Raw genomic sequence first — 17,756 nt, 5'->3', positions numbered from 1 at the left:
AACCACATATGCAAAGAGAGGTTGTCAGCTGAGGTCCATGCCCTGCTCGGAGTGAGAGATTCTGCCTTCAGGTTAAAAGAGAAAGGCCTTCTCATGTCAGCAAGGCATCAGCTTTCCAAGGCAATAAGCAAAGATAAAAGACAAGAATATGCACAGGAGATTAATGAAGACTTTTGTTGCACAAAAGCACATTTGTTAGGATGTCCATGGTTAAGATTAGGGTTAGTGTGAGGCACCAGAGCGGCCTCCCCACGTACAAGGGGATCAGGCAAACTGGACCTGGGTGATGAGGTGTAAAGGAGAGACCCCGCAGAGCGTGGAATGCCAAAAAATAAGGCTTTTTATTGTATGCCAAAAAAGCACAAAGACATAAAGGCGAAGGCAAAATCAGTATTCTAAAAAATGGCAGATTGAGTATAGCCTCTCAGCAAGCTACCTCCACTCAGCAGCCCCCTTTCTGGTATGCAGCCACTGGTTATGAAGCCAGGCAGGGTGGGGAGGTTGATTGGGCACAGGTGTGCCCAATCAGCAGAACCAGGTACACCTGTGTGCTGCTCCCCCGCAGACCACGCCCAATCCTCCACCCTGCCACACACACTAAAAAAGTCTGGTGACGGTGAGAAGGGGAGGGGTTGCTCACTTTCTCACAGTTAGGGATAAACAAATAATGGTTAACATTGGAGTTAGGGTTTTGGATAAGCTGTGCACTATGAATGGAAGCCAATATGATGTAATAACAAAGCTGTACAAACCTGTGTGTGTGTATCAGAGAGCGAGTGTGTGTGTAATGTTAACATAAAGTTCCACGGATGCAGAGGAAGGTTTGGGGGCAGAGAACAGGGTTATGTGATTTTTTTTTCTAAGTAGGCTTTTAACACACCCACTCAACTCCCCTTTGTTGTCTGTAGGCCTCTTTACCTTTTTTTTATGTCTCATTCAAGCTAAAGGAAATAATACCATCTTTATCCCTCGCGATTCCCTCTATTACATTCACTCCTCCGCTTTCTTTTCTTGTGCTTTTGTCTCCTTGTTTCTTGTCTCTGTGGCATCCTATACATCCTATACAAATCTTCCTCACCCACTTCCGTCTTTTTGCTTAGTCTTCAGACAACTTCATCATGCCTTTGCTTTTTCTTTTTCCAGCAAATTCTCACATTTGAACCTAATCACACAACAATGCGCAATCACTTGCACCTTCCTCTCTGAATTTTTACCACCAATTCACACTCTATTACAGATCTCGCTCTCCTTGGGGAATGGGCTGCTGATTTTTACGACGATACCCAACCTGGCAACTCCCTCTATTGCTCTTCCCTCTCTCTGTCTCATTTCCCTTGTGCATAAAATGACACTGATCTTATCAGCGCTACCGTTGTAGTCATCTGTCAGGCCATCTATCTTTCCGTCCATCAAATTGCTGGGAGAGTGATGGTTCCCTCAGTGTCTTTATGCCGCACTGTTGGCAAGCCAAAGGTTGTTTGGGGACCACATAAAAATGGAAAGTGACACCTGTGCCTCTGTCTACAGACTTGTCACTGAGCAGGGTTGTAGCTTTTCAAAGGCTTCTCGCAGGCACAGCCGAGGAGCCAAAAAGTTGAGTGTGTGTAGAAAATGCTGCTCACACTGTCACAGCACACTGAATCAACATTTTGCCATTTGGCAGCTTACAGATATATTGGAGAAGCTAGGGCTGGTGTAGAGATCTCTAGCTTGTTTGCGAGTCACGTTTCGCCATCAGCAGAAACACATAGTGACATTTCGATTTCAAAGAGAAGAAAATGGCTATGAATAATTTCTGAAAACGTTTTGAATCAAACGGTTTTGAAAGTTGGCCTTGCATATTTAAGGTGGGTTTTTAATGGAGTGAATGGCATTTATTTTAGATTATGTGTGCTTGTTAGTTAAATGTTAAAGGAAATAATTATCGCAGCTAAGATAAATAAAAAACGACCAGAGTTTTAGATCACAATTACGCGCTTCTCAATATGTCAGCATGACAAAGACTAGACTTAAAACTGTCAAATTATGTTCAATTGCAGCCTTGTAGTTTTAATCTCTAGTGGCCGTACTGTAGCTTTGTACCCAGCATTACTCCAAAAGCCTGTAATTATTTATGAACAATAAAGACTAAAACTCACATGAGGAATATCTGCCTGAAAACAAGCAGATTTGGCTCAGATGTTTTGTTTGTGGGTCAAATTCCTGGAGGCTTGCCAATAGGCAGAGTTAATAGCTCATGAACATGCAGAACGTCTGTTGTTAGCCAGACACAACATGCTACATTTCTCAAATCACCTCAACACCTCCAATGGGAAATGGATCACATGATCATAAGTGCATATTAATGAACTGTTGCTTTTCAAATTAGTTAATGCTTTTGATCTTCTTTTACTAATAACACCAGAGAGTTGGCATTAAAAAAAAAAGGTCTCCAATAGGAACCACTCTGAGCAAGTAGTAACCAAATACATTATTCATTTAGTAAAATTTTTGAACCTGAGGTTACAAATAAGATAATTAATCACAATAACACTGTAGGTAAGTAAGAAAAATGGAAAAGCACAAGAGGACTGTGGAAATGTGCTTTCTAGGCATTTGAATGGTTCTGCGCATCAGCACTGATTCCACTTTTGAATCGTGTGAAATGGATTAACCAGTAAGATATTTAACTTAAGTGCTAGTGGATTGGTAATACTTTTATTGTTAACTTTTAATAAACAGCTGAAAGCTCAGAGAAAAATATGGGGATATAGTATTGGGATATTCTTGTAAGATCCAGTGTCAAACTTTTCTGGTGGTCCTCTTCTAACTGACTTCTCATTTGTAATTATCTGCATTAGACATAATCAGAGGCAACACTGGGACATCTTCCACTGGACTTGGCTGCTCATGAATCTATAACTAATGTAACTGGCTCAATAGTGAGTCGGTGACATTAGACAGGAAAATGAGATCTATTTACATTGTGATGTCACTGGTATTTTGGATTGCTTTTTTAAGTGTATACTGTATGTGTGAGTATATGACTAGAAAATGGACAATTATACAGTACATCATGTTCTTTATAGGTCTGATTTACTGTATAAAAGAGTTCAGTCAACTTTTCCCGTGGGAATTCAGCCACACACATCAATCATTGATGTACACACATCAATGAAATAGTTATATTCCCAGATAAAACACACGTCAAAACGTACGACTACATATGTATATTAAAGTGGTGGTATGGACTTTCAAATTGGCTCAGGCACAACACATTAGCCCAATTACAAAGTCATATGTAGCCGTGGAAGAACTAATTTCCCAGTGGATTACAGGAGTACAGATACATCTGTAGCACGTGTTCTGTGGGTTTGCACAGAAAGTTAATCATTTGTGGTGTTATATTACATATATATATATACTCTCAAACAGTTAGCCATCCTCATCCACAGTGTTGGATTATAATCAACAGCTTAATCCAGTGTTTTTTCTTGTACATCTGCCTGCGTTATTAGCTGCACATATTCCAAATTCAGTGATCATTTTAGAAAAAAAGTGTAGTTAATTTTGAGTTATATTCAATTAGGTGCAATTCGGGTTCAAAAAAATTGAAAAAAAAAGAGAACAATGGAAACCATTAGAAAAATAAAACATAAAACTGGCAATCAAAACTTTGATTTCTTATTGTGGATATACAATATCCAACAACATACTGGTAAGACAATGACTTTCTTAAGGTAAGGGAATTGCAATAGATCTTGATAAGAATAAAAATTCCTGATTGCATAATGAATTGAAATTGCATTTAGGTGCAGATAAAGACGAGAAGGCTGAATCATTCTGGTTGGTCTGGATGTGTAGGATACCGACCCTGTTTCAAACCCAGGCTCCCACCCACCCTTAAAGTGACAGGGTTGTGTGTTTGTGGGGGGATGGGTAAGGTTTTGAGTTGGTAGTGACTTCACACATGCAAATATGTGTGTTCAAGTGCAGAATTAGGTTTTCTTTCATAATATTCCTCAAAATATTACATTTCTGTCTTTCAAAGTCTGCAGGACTGCAGAGCTAAAACATCCAAAATAATGTTCATGCCCAAATATATATATAGTGCTTGATGTGGGCGCTTTTGATTAAAGAAAAAATAAATAAAAAAGTGTAAAAAAAAGCATAAAATATAGCTCATTCTCTAAAAAACCTACAATCTGCATGGTAGCCTACTTTCCCTCTGCGACACTGCCTCCTCCAGGCATAAGAAATCCCCAAACAATGCGTATACAGGAAACCCACTTAGTTCCTAAAATCATGTTTTAGCTAAAGAGAAATTCCAGGGTGCAGTATAAAGGCAAAACCCTCAAAGCTTGGTCTGTTTTTTACTTCTTGTTAAGGCTATGATAGACAGCCAATACCTGGTTTATGGGCTCCAATGTTATCCTCACCCTCTCGCTTTATGGAATACCACATAAAATAAACTATTTTGACCCTGGGATGCACGAGGGCTAGATTTGAGTGTGTGTTTTTAAAAGCCAACATGTGTAAGTGAGTAGAGTAGTGGGACAGCTGGATTTGTGATGTGGCTCACAAGGAGAAAAAAAGGCAAGCAGAGCATCCGAGATATATTAATACAAGAATGTAATATTGGGGTTGTTCACACACAGCCCAAACTGTGGGAGTCAATATTCAGTAAAGTACATAAATGCAGGGAGTCACCGGCAAGACAAGGGGGGGCAACAGCGAAGGGAAATTAGATTGTGAGGTTTCAAAGGAGTCACTGATACTGTGAGACTCTTCCTTTTTCACATAGATCAGAAAGAGCTTAGTTTCCCTCTAAGAAGCCCTCTGGATCTCCCACAATCCCCGTCCTAGACATCATATTTGATGCTGAATGAACTTGACCAATAAACCTACCACCCCAAGACATCATTAGTTCAATTTTGACATTGAAGCCAGTGTTGAAAAAGAAACCTTCATCATAAGCTAAAGCAACCCCTGTAGGCACTTCTCCCGCTTTCTTTCATCAACGTGTTATTTTCAAAGCAGTAAAATTGTTTACTCACTCAATCAATAGGTACCTTGATACAAGAGCGGCAAATTGAATTCTAACTTTTATGAGTCAGAAGTAAGTAATACGTTTAAATATCCTCATGAAACTGTTCTATTAACCCAAAGGTAATTTGACCATCTTCACATCTAGAAATCTGAATGAATGAAAGATATTTTTCCACATACTTCATAGTTATGAAACATAATTGCTGGATTGCATATTTCTTTAGCAAACTGCCGGATCATGAAGGGCAGTTTCCACTTGATTTGCCTAAACAATTATTTAATTCTTTTATGGCTGTGTTACTGCACTTGCAGCATTAAGTTAAGAGTATGAAAAATCCTGTAATGGCTTAATTTAAAAAAAAAAGCAGCACATTTATTTCACATGCCACATTTAATCCAAATTGCACTGGTTTCCTTACATTAAATAAAATGAAATTTAAAAAAAGAGTCCTTTTGTTGCTCAAGTTTAACCACAGACAAATGTCTCCATGCAATTCTTGGTTTTGTGATGCAATAACTGTGCTCCTGCCCATCCCATCTATCTCCTGCAGACTTTCAAGAGGTACTTTATTCAATCAAAGAAAAGAAAAAACAAACATCGCCTCCACATCCAGCTACAGAAGCAGCACAAAGACTTAAGAAGGAAATCAAATGATTTGTGTATGAACGTGGTGGCTTAGTTTGGACTGCTAAAACATCCTTTAAGGACAAAAGGTAAAAAAAAAAAAAAAAAAAAGCCCCATATTTAGCATTCATGTCAATATCCTTTTTTCGTAATAATTAATAGAAGAGAAGAAGAAAATTGACAGCTGCCTTTCAGCTAACAGCAAAAGAATGACATGTTAACTGTTAATACATTTTTAAAATCTCCCTTTAATATAGATGACTCTAAAACTCCTGAGGGTCTACTACTCACAGACTAGTAAATGATCATTGACTGAACGAGAAGGGGTTAATACAGCCAAGGCTTTTTTTTCTTCAGAAAATACATAGTGCTTTGAGGGTAAGAATAACAAGAAAAAGAAAAGGGATGGTTTCGGTTTGGAACCCCCCCTCCCCCTGACGTCAGACACAGTAGAAGACAGTTTACACAACCTGAGATTTACATGAAAACGAGATAATATCTGGAAAATGAAGGGCTGAGTGCATCGCTGCCTGTCCCCAAATGATGTGAGCATGTGTTGTCCAGGGAATTCTCCATAAAACAGTGTTTGAACATTTTTACTTAAAGGGGACCTATTATGGCATGTAATGTAAATCTTAAACAGGCCTTGAATGTCTTAAAAACAATCAAAAGCTTGTTTTTTCTACATAAATGAGAATTTCAGCCTCTGGGCCATGTTTTCATTTGTACCGCTTCTAACCTCCTTCTCTATGAGGGATTCTGAGGGGAGGGGGGGCTATGATAATGAGGCACTGCGCTGATTGGTTGTCTGAATGACGTGTAGCAGGGGAGGGAACAAAGCCTCTCCGGGCTGAAGAGCAGCATGGGACACAAAGCGTGTCCCATGCGACCGAGCTTCAGCGACAAAATCAATTCCATTGCTTTATTTTTTTTGTATTGGACTGTCCTAACTGGCCGCGAGTTTAACGGTTTCAGTGTGGACAGAGAGCGTCCGATGTCACGCAGCTCGACGCGATAGTCGGACGCTCGCATGCAGTTATGACGCGTGTAAACCGGATCTTAAAGCCTGAATTACGGTTCTGCGTTAAATCGACGCGTACCCTACGCCGTAGGCTCTGCGTTGGTGTAACGCGGAACCATAAATCAGCCTTTAGTTCCCTGAAGGGGGGAACGGGTCACATCGTCTTCACACAGGAAGATTTAATTGAATTCTAAACAGGTACACCACAGTTATTTACATCATTTCATTTCTTATGATACAAGACAAATGAATCATGTTAACTGTAAAGAAATCACAACACTGAATGTTCACAAATGGCAACTTTATTGTTAAAAAAAAGTCAGGTGCCTGCATAATTCTGAAAAACTACTATTCTACTAATAAAACTAGACTGTTTGCTGATTTTATTTTTTATTTTTTTTATTTTTTTTTAATTTCAAGTCACTACCAGCCCGATCACAAGTAAGGATCACACGCACATTTAATAAAATGTGTAAGTATGAAAAAGTTCAATATGCATTACTTGCCCATAATGTTGGGTCTTAAAGGGGACCTATTATGAAAAACATGTTTTTTTCTTGCTTTAACATGTATAAAGTGGTCTCCCCTCACCCTGCCAACACAGAGAAGGAGTAAAGCAACCAAATTCTGCAGTGTCTGTACAGCCGCCCGGATGATCCTTCCAGTGTCATGTGACTTCTACGAGCCGTTCAGAATCTGCATGAACTTCAACACTGACCACATACATGGTCACATAGTCAGAGTTGAATTTAATGCGTAGAGTTGGAGCCTACAGCAGAAAGTTTTAGCAGTTGTGCATTCATTGTCAAAGCAGAGATGGACACTCTTTGCTCCTTGAATAGAAGAACGAAGTAATCGAAGCAAATTACTATTTTAGAGGAGTGTAAATGAGTGCAAATATGTGTTTCTGCACCTGCCAGAAAGAACCCTGGAAACATCTCATTTTAGGCTTATGGAGCATACTGTACACTGGCAATGTGTTTTCCTGGCAACTAGGGGGTGTTCTCACAACTGGAAACATTTTGGAGACATGCCTGGTCAGCTATAGCAATGACACATGATAGTCCAGTTTCATTTACTCATTTGTAAACTTCTTATTCATTCATTCACTCACAACTTAGAAAACATATCCAGTATTAAAAATTAGACATTTTACCATTTTAAATGTTGAACCGTTTTGAAATAGAAAGTGGTAAGTGAGCGCTAAAAAAGAAATACCTCAAGGATCATTGTGTGACTATTTGGTAAACTGAATTAAATAATAATCGTTATCAGGTCAGTGACATGACTGTGTATAAAAAAATGCATTGTAGAAAGGCACAGTCTCTCAGAAGTAATGGTGGGGAGAGGTTCTCCACTCAACAAAAGACTGTCCACCAATTGTGAAACTATTTCATAATAACATTCCTGAGTGTAAAATTGCTGAGACCTTGAATAGTTCTCATCTACGGTAGGTATTACCTCAAGATTCTGAGAATCTGGAGAAATGTTCAAAAAGAACAAGGTTCAAAATCGATGTTGGATGTAATCTTCAGGTACTTATGCAGAGAAAGGAACAATCAAATAATGGAAATCACAGCAGGAGCAATACTTCTGAAAGTCTTATTCTAAGATCAGTTTGTCATTCCATCAACATATGGAGGTAAAAAAAAGTTTGACGTAAACATTATTCAGAATAACTGCATTTTCTCTGGTCCAAAGCTCATTTGAAAGGGTGGTCAGACGGACCTCAGTTTGAAATTCATTTTAGGTTTTAAGTTCTCGACTCTGATTCTGATGTGGGGTGGAGTAGTGTATTTGAAAATGAAACAATTGTGCTAGAAGATGAATACATGTTTCAGAACAACATACGCTTCCATCCAGACAAAGGAAGGGAAGGCTTTGCTCTTTCAGCAAGACAACGTTAAACCATGTACTTCATCCATTACAAAAGCATAGCTTTGCAGCACAAGAGTCCAAGTGCTGAACAAACTTAAAACTGCTCTTTATTTTTACCAGCAGCATTTTTTAAGTACTGAAACAGTTTTTAAACAGTACTTGAATTAAAAATGTCATACTGTGTAATGTGATAACATGAGCTGGTATGATGATTTTTGAATCCTTAAATCCTTGTTGAAATGATAAGCGGATGCTAGATGGGTAAAAATGTGTTGCCACCATCAAATCCAAATCTCCCTCGTTTCTGTGTCATAGTTTGTCAGTTTAGACATTGGATCTGGCACCAGACCATCACAGGTTCCCGCTGCAGCCAAATTAAAATGATTTATGTCATATGCATGTCTTTGTACGACAGGGTGAAAAACAGAGCACTTAGTAAAAAGCAGTTCAGAAGAAAGAAATAACACACAAACCCCACACAGACAGAGTCCTAATAGCGTCCCAACTATCCCGCTTCAGGATACCAGAACTGAGCCCAGGGAACTTTTACAACTTGGGGGCCATACCTCTGGAAATGTTATTGGTAAAGATTTGAAAAACCAAATATTCTATTCCCTATTGCTTTCAAGCGATTAAAAAAATCGAGAGATTAATGAATTCATTAAGATCTGTAATTAATTAATCTCTTTTTTAATCTCACCTAAAAATTGCTGAGAAAAGTCCTCAATATGAGGTGTTTTCCTTTTAATTCATTACATTATTGTGGCAGATCAAAAGATTGATATAAAACAAAAAAAAGTCTTGAACAACCGCAGTCCTAGCCACTTACATCCACCTGGTGTGGCTGACCATTGTTTTCCAGCCCACCGCACAAACACAGATTTCAAATTAAAGGCAACTTGCAAACACAAAAAGTAAAGTTAGAGATTAAAAAATACATTAAGCGATTAAAAAACATAACACACTAAATATGTCTGTATTTAATTAATCGCAATTAACATCCAAATTTGACACCCCTACTATCTCTTGTGTCTCCACTGTAATAATTTCAAACACAAAAGCCACATTAGCTTTTCAAAATTGTTTGCAGCGTGAGTGCCCCCCCTCTCTTATACCTGGTTATTGCATTTTATTTTCCGCATAAGTGATGCGATTATCTTTATTTGAAGAATGTTGATGAGCAAATGACAACTCTCCTTTCAGCCCCTTAAAAATATGAAGTAAAAGTGTGCAACTCTTTTCCCTTTAACTAAGAGAAGGTCAGCAGTTAAATTGGAGGAGACAGAGTTGCTCAGATGACAGATGGTAGTAAGGATGACATTAAGCATAGGATGACAAGAACACAGGGTATCGACAGCACTTGCTTCACTTGATCCTTTACTGAACGAGCGACTGGCATGTCCCCCCCCGAAGGTAATAAAGGTCACACCTTATTAATTTGTTTGGTGGTTTAATGAAAGCAGATTTAATTAACAACGGCCTTCATCCAACAACAGAGGCAGTCAAACACAATGAAGTGTGAAGTGCTGCATGAAGAGCTCTATACATAGCACATCCACCTCCTCACTCACAGAATGATTAACAGTAAATTGTCCAACCCAGAAAATAATAATGCATTAGTAGACAAGGCCATAGAAGTAAGTACAAATTGAATTTACCAACAATAACAGTCAAAAGCTACGAAGGAGGCTGGCATTTTATATCCATTGTTTGTTTAGTGTTTCCACTATAAAAAGTTTATGATTCCAGACAATGAAATGGTATAGGAAACACTCCTAGAGAGTTTTGAGTAAAGCAGCTACTGTATACAGTAGATATAGACGATGCTGAAAACAGTATGATCAGTCATTGTAAAGGCGACTTAAATCCACGGCTAAATGTTTTTATGAGGTACTTTGCAGCCCTGCAAGAGTCTCCGCCGTCCGACTGCGGCTGTGAAAATCCTGACAGGACCTGCAGGTCAAAGAGGTCTGAGAACTCGCCTGCCCTCCGGGGCAAAACAAACACAGTGTTTAAGCTGTGAAGCAGACGAACGTTTGTTTTCCATTCACATCTTATGATAATGAGAACTAAAAAAGTTACCACAGGGCCAAAGAAATAAGTTATTTATTTTCAGAGGTGGGTAGAGTAGCCAAAAACTGTACTCAAGTAAAAGTACTGTTACTTCAGAATAATATGACTCAAGTAGAAGTAAAAAGTAGTCATCCAAATAATTACTTGAGTAAAAAGTAAAAAAGTACTTGGTGAAAAAACTACTCAAGTACTGAGTAACTGTTGAGTAACGTCTGAAGTACAAAATAATCATCTTCAGGCAAATTAAATCAATAAAATAAATAAAAAATAAAAAATAGATAAATTAAATTAAATTAATCTTAAAGTAAATTCAAGTACTTTAATAAATAATAACAGAATAAAAAAAAAAATTAAGCACAAGTAGCACAAAATTTCAAGCCTTTGTACTTTTCTTTTTTAACCAGAACTAGAACAAGCCCATGAACTCATAGAAACTCTGTGTGTGTTTGAGTCTGTGTAAATGTGACAAAACATGCAAAAACAAACATTTTTCCCAAAGAATCACTCAGTGATGTCATGAGATTGACGCGTACGTGGATAAAAAGGGATAAAAGAAAAGTAACAGCTCAATGTAGCCTAATGTAGCGGAGTAAGAGTAACAGTTTCTTCTTCACAAATCTACTCAAGTAAAAGTAAAAAGTATAGTGATTCAAAACTACTCCTAAAAGTACAACATTTCCCAAAACGTACTCAAGTAAATGTAACGGAGTAAATGTAACTCGTTACTACCCACCTCTGTTTATTTTACTTCACAGACAAGACAGCTCCCTTATGAAGCGGTAATGCCAACTGCATCTGTTGCAAGCAGAGACCCACCAACCCACCAACGCGTGGTCGTGATGCAGTACTTTCTCTTCCTGTCTGGTTACGCTTTGGGTGCGTTGTTGTGTGAGCTGCTGAGATACTCACTTTTGACGAAATGTGGAGGGTTGTCATTGACGTCAGAGAGCTTGACAGTAACGGTGGTGGTACCGGATAATCCTCCCAGGTGGCCCCCCATGTCTTTGGCCTGGAGTACCACTAAATACTGGTCCTGGGTCTCCCTGTCCATGTCAGGCACTGCTGTGCGTAAAATACCTGGGGAGAACACAGACAGTAGCGTCAAGGCCAGCATGACGTTTTTAAAGCAGGGATCTTACGGCTTAAAAGAATTGCACCAAATGGCCATCGTATATCTGAGAGGGAGTAAAAAGGTTTCCTGATCAATATTTATGGCTCTGTGATTATCCAGCAGTGAACCTCCTGCCTTCCAAACATGCTTTTTATCTTCTGCTCTGACGTAAAAGAAATGCTTTGTGCATACTGCGTTTTTTTTTCATTCAGCTCTATTTTATATTTTTCACTGCAGGAAATATTGTTAATATACAGACGTGTTATCACACCTTTTATTTTATGAGCTCATTTCATTATTATACATAAACTAATTCTAATTACAACAGTAATGGGTAACAATCAGCCATTTAGCTTTTTTGGATCAGCAACATGCCATTACAAATACTATTAACACATGCAGTGATCAGCCTTCATGGATTAATATAATGAAGTAGCTCGGCATTAATGACTGTGGCGGGGGGAGCTGGATGAACTGCTCTACAGACACAGAGCAGCAAATACAGCCGGTTTGAACTACCAATCCCATGAAGTGGTTGGAGAGAAAATTTTAATAGACACTGTGACCTTTTATTGATGACTTATTAACATTTATAACAGCACATTTAACGGCCCATTATGAACTGAGAAAGTCATGACCCTTTATTTAAGGCTTCATCAAAACTGCAGTTACATGTGTTAGTAAGTCATTAATAAAATGTTGTGCGTTTCTCGATTTCCAAGCCATTTAGCCTACAGCTATAAATGTTAATAATGGTTTTAATGGGGTTTGGTCCAGATGCTCTGGAGCTCTTTCTTTCAAACTGCCTGGTTCACTGGAAAAAACGTATACTTATTAGAGATATAAATTAACTCGTAAAGCAGTTGGGCCAATAAAGTAACTTATTTGTTTTGCATTTGCATGATATGCTCGTTAAATGTGTGTCCTTTCATAACCCAAGCTTTCAAGCAAACTAAATGACAACCAACTCAGCAGCTGAATGTGAACTTCATCAGATCTTCGGTTCAAAACATATCTTTCTTACTTTCCTTTACTATGACATATTGAAAAGCAAAAAAACACAGTCCTTTTTTCATTAAATGAGAGTATATATATTTATGTGAATGACATAGCTATCAATGAAAAGACTGCACTCACAACCCATAACCCAGAGAAAGATAAAACAGGTATAGAAAGTTCATGAATAATACATCAGAGATCCAGCCCAGAGTAAAACCTCCTTCTCACCGCCGAAGATCTCCGGCCACAACTTCAAATCATGCTACATTAAGCTTTTATAGGGCACTCAATTAAATAGTTGGAATCTATAAGTTTTAATAAAGTGTCTTTGGAGAATAGAAGACCATTTTATTTCTTTTTTTAAATTGTATGTACGTATGTATGTGTGTGTGTGTGTGTGTGTGTGTGTGTGTGTGTGTGTGTGTGTGTGTGTGTGTGTGGGTGCGCGCGCACGCACGCACGCGCGCGCGCGCGCACGCACGCACGCACGGACGGACGGACGGACGCACGCACGCACGCACGCACGCACGGACGGACGGACGGACGGACGCACGCACGCACGCACGCACGCACGCACGGACGGACGGACGGACGGACGGACGGACGGACGGACGGACGGACGGACGGATGGAGGGATGGAGGGATGGATAGTCACCAGTTTTCCAGTAAAGGATTTACTGTACTTTATAAGCAAAATGCTGAAACTCCTTTGATCTTGCTTATTCATATTTGCTATTAATTCTCGTTAGCAGCTACAAAGTTTCCACAAAAAAAATGGGACAGAACTTGTGGGACATCTGACTTCATATAAGGATATTTGTTTGTTTTATTGTTTTTTTTGTATTTCCCAAATCTTAAATTTGAAAGTCCAGCATCGGTGAAATGTTGACCATTTAAACGATAGGTCTTATTATTATGACGAAAAAAAACCCTTAGACACACAGGAATGGACTGAGCGTTTAACACAAGACTGATTGAGCAGACGTCACAGAGTCATTTTGACTGTCCTACCAACCGCCAGCTAGGTGTTACATGTTTCTTTTTAACCTATCCGGTGTCGTTTTACAAACCCGGGCCTGTTCAGTGGATGAGTCATGATGATATTTGTCCAAACGACAGATAAGCATTAACTGTTTGTGACTAAACTATGTGGAAGTGTGTGTCATTATTGAGAGATAGGAGTATTAGATAATTTATTGTCACTGAGCGGCATAGAACCATTAAGGTTAGGAATAGACACATTCTGTCTTTCTTCTGTCCTTCATGTGGAAACAATTTGGAAAGGACATCAAAATAGCCAATCTGTGCTGGCCCAGTTTTGTGTGCATGTGTGCCGTTTTTGGAGAAAGCTAGTGGCATAGTACCTTAAAGGTGCATTTCCATGACCTGGGGTTCCAGGTAGTTTTTCGGGGCTGGATCATTGACGTGTGTCTCCATTAGCAGGAACTGCACTGCAAAAGTGGCCTTCTGGAACCCTTACGGGCGAAAAACAGATTGGCCTACAGGACCTACCTAGCGGGGGTCTCTGCTGATCGGGTGTTCTGGGTTTTCAGCCCTCTCACGTGAACATAAATCACACCAACACAACTCAATTGGACCTACCAGAAACATTTTGCTGATGTTACATTCGATGAAGAGGGAGATTACAAAACAGACATAGCTGGACCAACGAGTCCATTCAGATCTTGTTACAGGTGAAGATATCCAGCAGGGGGATTTATTTTAATCTCAATCGCTAACACTGCGGTGTACAGGTATGTTAAAAAAAGCAGACAAAAACGCAAGTAGCATCCCTTATGTTTACTTCTTTCTTCTTCTCTTTCTTCTTTGCTGCATTCTTCTCTTCCATCTCCTTGGACAACCCAGGTAGTGAACACTATCCTTGGAATCATTGACTACGTTTACATGCAGTCAAAATTCGGGTTATTGCTAATATTCCAGTTACTGAAACATTCGGAATATTCTGTTTTCATGCGTGAGCAGAACAGGGTTATCCCTGTATACATGGTAATTAATCATTTGGGATATCCCGATCAAACCAGCAATGCACGGAGAACGTGATGACGCAATTAGCGTCATTTCCGCTTCTTCTTCCTGTATCCAAATTCAAAACAAATGCTGCTTCGTGCAACTTTTCGATCACCTTCTTGTAAATCTCGCTATCCCGGTACTTTCTACCGTCTACAAATGCCAAAATGTTCATATCCTTCATTACATTTATGAAGTGATTAGTCTCCTCCTCACTCCAAAAGTGTGGTGTGGTCCTGCGTTTCGCCGTGTTTATAAGAACTTCCTGGACTCAAAAGACCAGGATTCCTTGTGAACAGAGCATGCGCAGAAAACAAATTCATGTTCCGTTTGATGGGGATATTCCGTTTGGCATTTATATGACCGAATATTCGGGTTTTAAAAGGTGTAACCCAGGGGTCATATTTGGGTTTTTAAAAACCGGAATATGAGCAAATTCGGGTTATTCAAAGGGGTTATTGGTGTTTACATGGCTGTGCAAATTCGGGTTATTGCCAATATTTGGGTTTTAAAAGCGTTATTGAGTGCATGTAACTGAAGAAACTGAAGAAGAAGATGCGCAAAAGGAACTTGATGGCGAAGTGAAAAAGGGGAAAGTGTTCCACCAGGAAAGATTCCAGCAGATTGGAATTGCCTGATCAGATGTCAGGAAGGGAGAGCTATCTGTTCTGCACACCTGGTCGTAGAAATGGCTGCCATGTAGGGATCTGTAGCACTGCGGCTCCATCTGAGCCACACCGCTCACTGGAAATTTGGCTCAATTTCACTTGTGACGCAACTTTGTCGCAACTTTGAGAAATTGAAGCACGTTAACTATGACAGACGAATGTATACTCTAAGTTCTTTTTAGCCTTTTTTTGGAAACTTATGGCACAATATCAAAATGCATTGTCATCAAGCCGCAGCATTTCCTGACATTTTGACAGTCTTTCTGACATTTTGGAGACTCAGTTCCCATTTGACAGCATCAATACATAATTTATTGTCCCAGTGAAGACAAACAGAAGCACATACAGACAGCGCTTCGCAAATATATAAGCACACATACGTGAAGAAGCTCATATGGAAAGAGATAAATCACCAAATGACAACAGCTAGACATGCTGACGGAGCGTAAAATCTCGTTTTGTGTCATGCTCTTTAACAGCATACCAAGATGCCACGCTTACACGCATTCAACATCGATCACCTACTCTGCGTAAATGGCCTCATTCTGCTACATATGATTGGACGTTGCACATCAAGAACTGGCTGCTTGCGGGCCCATAAGAGTCAGCGGCTCAAGATGAATAACATTCAACAAGGCTTGTTTTGTGTGCTAACGAACACACAGAAATGCATCGAGCTTTATGATCAGATTCCACAAAGAAACCTTCTCAGCTTATGAATAAATGTGCTTTTTTTTTAATAACATGTTTGGTGATGGAGCCAAAAAGGCATACCAGGATTGAAAAAGGACTATAGAGGGAGGGAACAAAGGGCAGACGTGCAGAATACCAAAACTCGTCTAATTGCACAGGGCCGTGATTAATACTGGCCAAGTAGAATTAGGCTTATTTTCCTCAATTAGTATTTCAAAAAGTGCCACAACTTCCGCCAAACAAAAATGCATAACACAAACAGCGGCCACCTGTGACCCATGTGTGCAAAGCAAATACTCATAATCCATCCTATTTCTATGCACGCTTCCTATCAAAACTAAAGTGTCAGACAGAACTCCCTCTCTGTATCAACAGAGCTACGATTTTCCCTCCAAGGTAAAGTGCAACAAAAAGTAATCATCATAAAAATAAATGTATATATAAACAATGGGCTCAGTAATAAAACTTTTTGCCCCTAAGGTAATACGAGGCAGAAACATGAAGAAAGACACGATAGATCTTATCTGTTCTTGTTCTGTAGTTCACAAAGCTTTCCTTACATTTGTCTTTTAAAATGCCATTTATCTATTTTGACAAGCTGAAATTGGGCTAACATTGGGCCGCTGCTGTGTTTTTGTATCAGGCATGCACAGCCTGGCAGCATGGATGCATTTCTGCCAACTCATTCTAGCGCAGGAGGAGGGATGCAAGGCGAGAGGCGTGTGATTGAGAGAGCGAGCATGCGTTGGAGTCTGTGGGCCTGGGCACAGGGTATTTGAGGAGGCACACGAGGGAAATGGGGAGAGGTAAAGACGGATGACTGACTGTGACAGGGGAACGAGCGACGCACAGGTGGGAGAAGTTAAAACATTGTGTGCGTGTGTGTGTGTGCGTGCGTGCGCGTGTGTGTGTGCGTGTGTGTGTGTGTGCGTGTACATATCCAACTCCACAACTTCCACCTGTGATTGAATGCTCATGCAAACCTGGGTTTACTTGTGTGTGTCCCTTTGGCCCCATCTGTGTGTCTGCACACCTATTCAGAGGTGTGCGTGTGTGCGTGCATGTGTGTGTGTGTGTGTGTGTGTGTTTGTGCGTGTAGTTCACGAGTCAAGACCAAATGCACTTGTTTGGTCTTCATCGCCTTGAGTATATTTGTCTTTCTGCAGCACGTGTCCGTGTGTTTGCCTTCCGACATCTGCCCATCTTTTACATTTCCCTGCCGGTGTGTGTTGTGCGGAACGCACACACTCGCTCACCTGTCTGGGGATCGACGGAGAAGTACTGCTGGCCCTGCACCAGTGTGTACACAAGCTTGGCGTTGTTCCCATACGTTGGGTCATCAGCATCTGTTGCTGTCACCTGGATTATAGACATGCCTGCAGGGAGGACAGACAAGGAGGGATGGAGGAGAGGAAGAAAGGCAGAGAAAGAAAAATAAGCATAATGAAAAGAGAAAAAGACGAGGTAAACTACAAGAACAGTCTAGAGGAATGAAGGCTTTATGTGAAGAATATCTCTGCCTTCCTACCTGCACACATTTATTGTTTTTCCAACAGAAGTGTGACAAATACTTCATTTGCCATTCACCCCGATTCTATGTACTCACCCTCCTCTCTCCTACCACTCACCTTC

At 39.9% G+C, this 17,756-nt stretch overlaps 1 protein-coding gene across 1 annotated transcript in view; it reads right to left on the bottom strand.

Moving 5' to 3' along the window:
• Positions 1–17,756, bottom strand: part of LOC133452993 (uncharacterized) — a 209,707-nt gene that overhangs the window by 72,940 nt on the left and 119,011 nt on the right. Inside the window, exons 4-5 of the mRNA XM_061732788.1 lie at positions 17,381–17,500; positions 11,535–11,702 (exon numbers count right to left, since the gene is read on the bottom strand). Of these exons, the coding sequence (XP_061588772.1) occupies positions 11,535–11,702; positions 17,381–17,500 (288 nt within the window). The remainder of the gene's footprint in view (positions 1–11,534; positions 11,703–17,380; positions 17,501–17,756) is intronic.

Source organism: Cololabis saira, chromosome 10 (assembly GCF_033807715.1).
Source record: "Cololabis saira isolate AMF1-May2022 chromosome 10, fColSai1.1, whole genome shotgun sequence".
NCBI classification, from domain to species: Eukaryota; Metazoa; Chordata; class Actinopteri; order Beloniformes; family Belonidae; genus Cololabis; species Cololabis saira.
The sequence above is the reverse complement of the archived record's forward strand: the minus strand, read 5'-3'. Positions and strand labels throughout refer to the sequence as shown.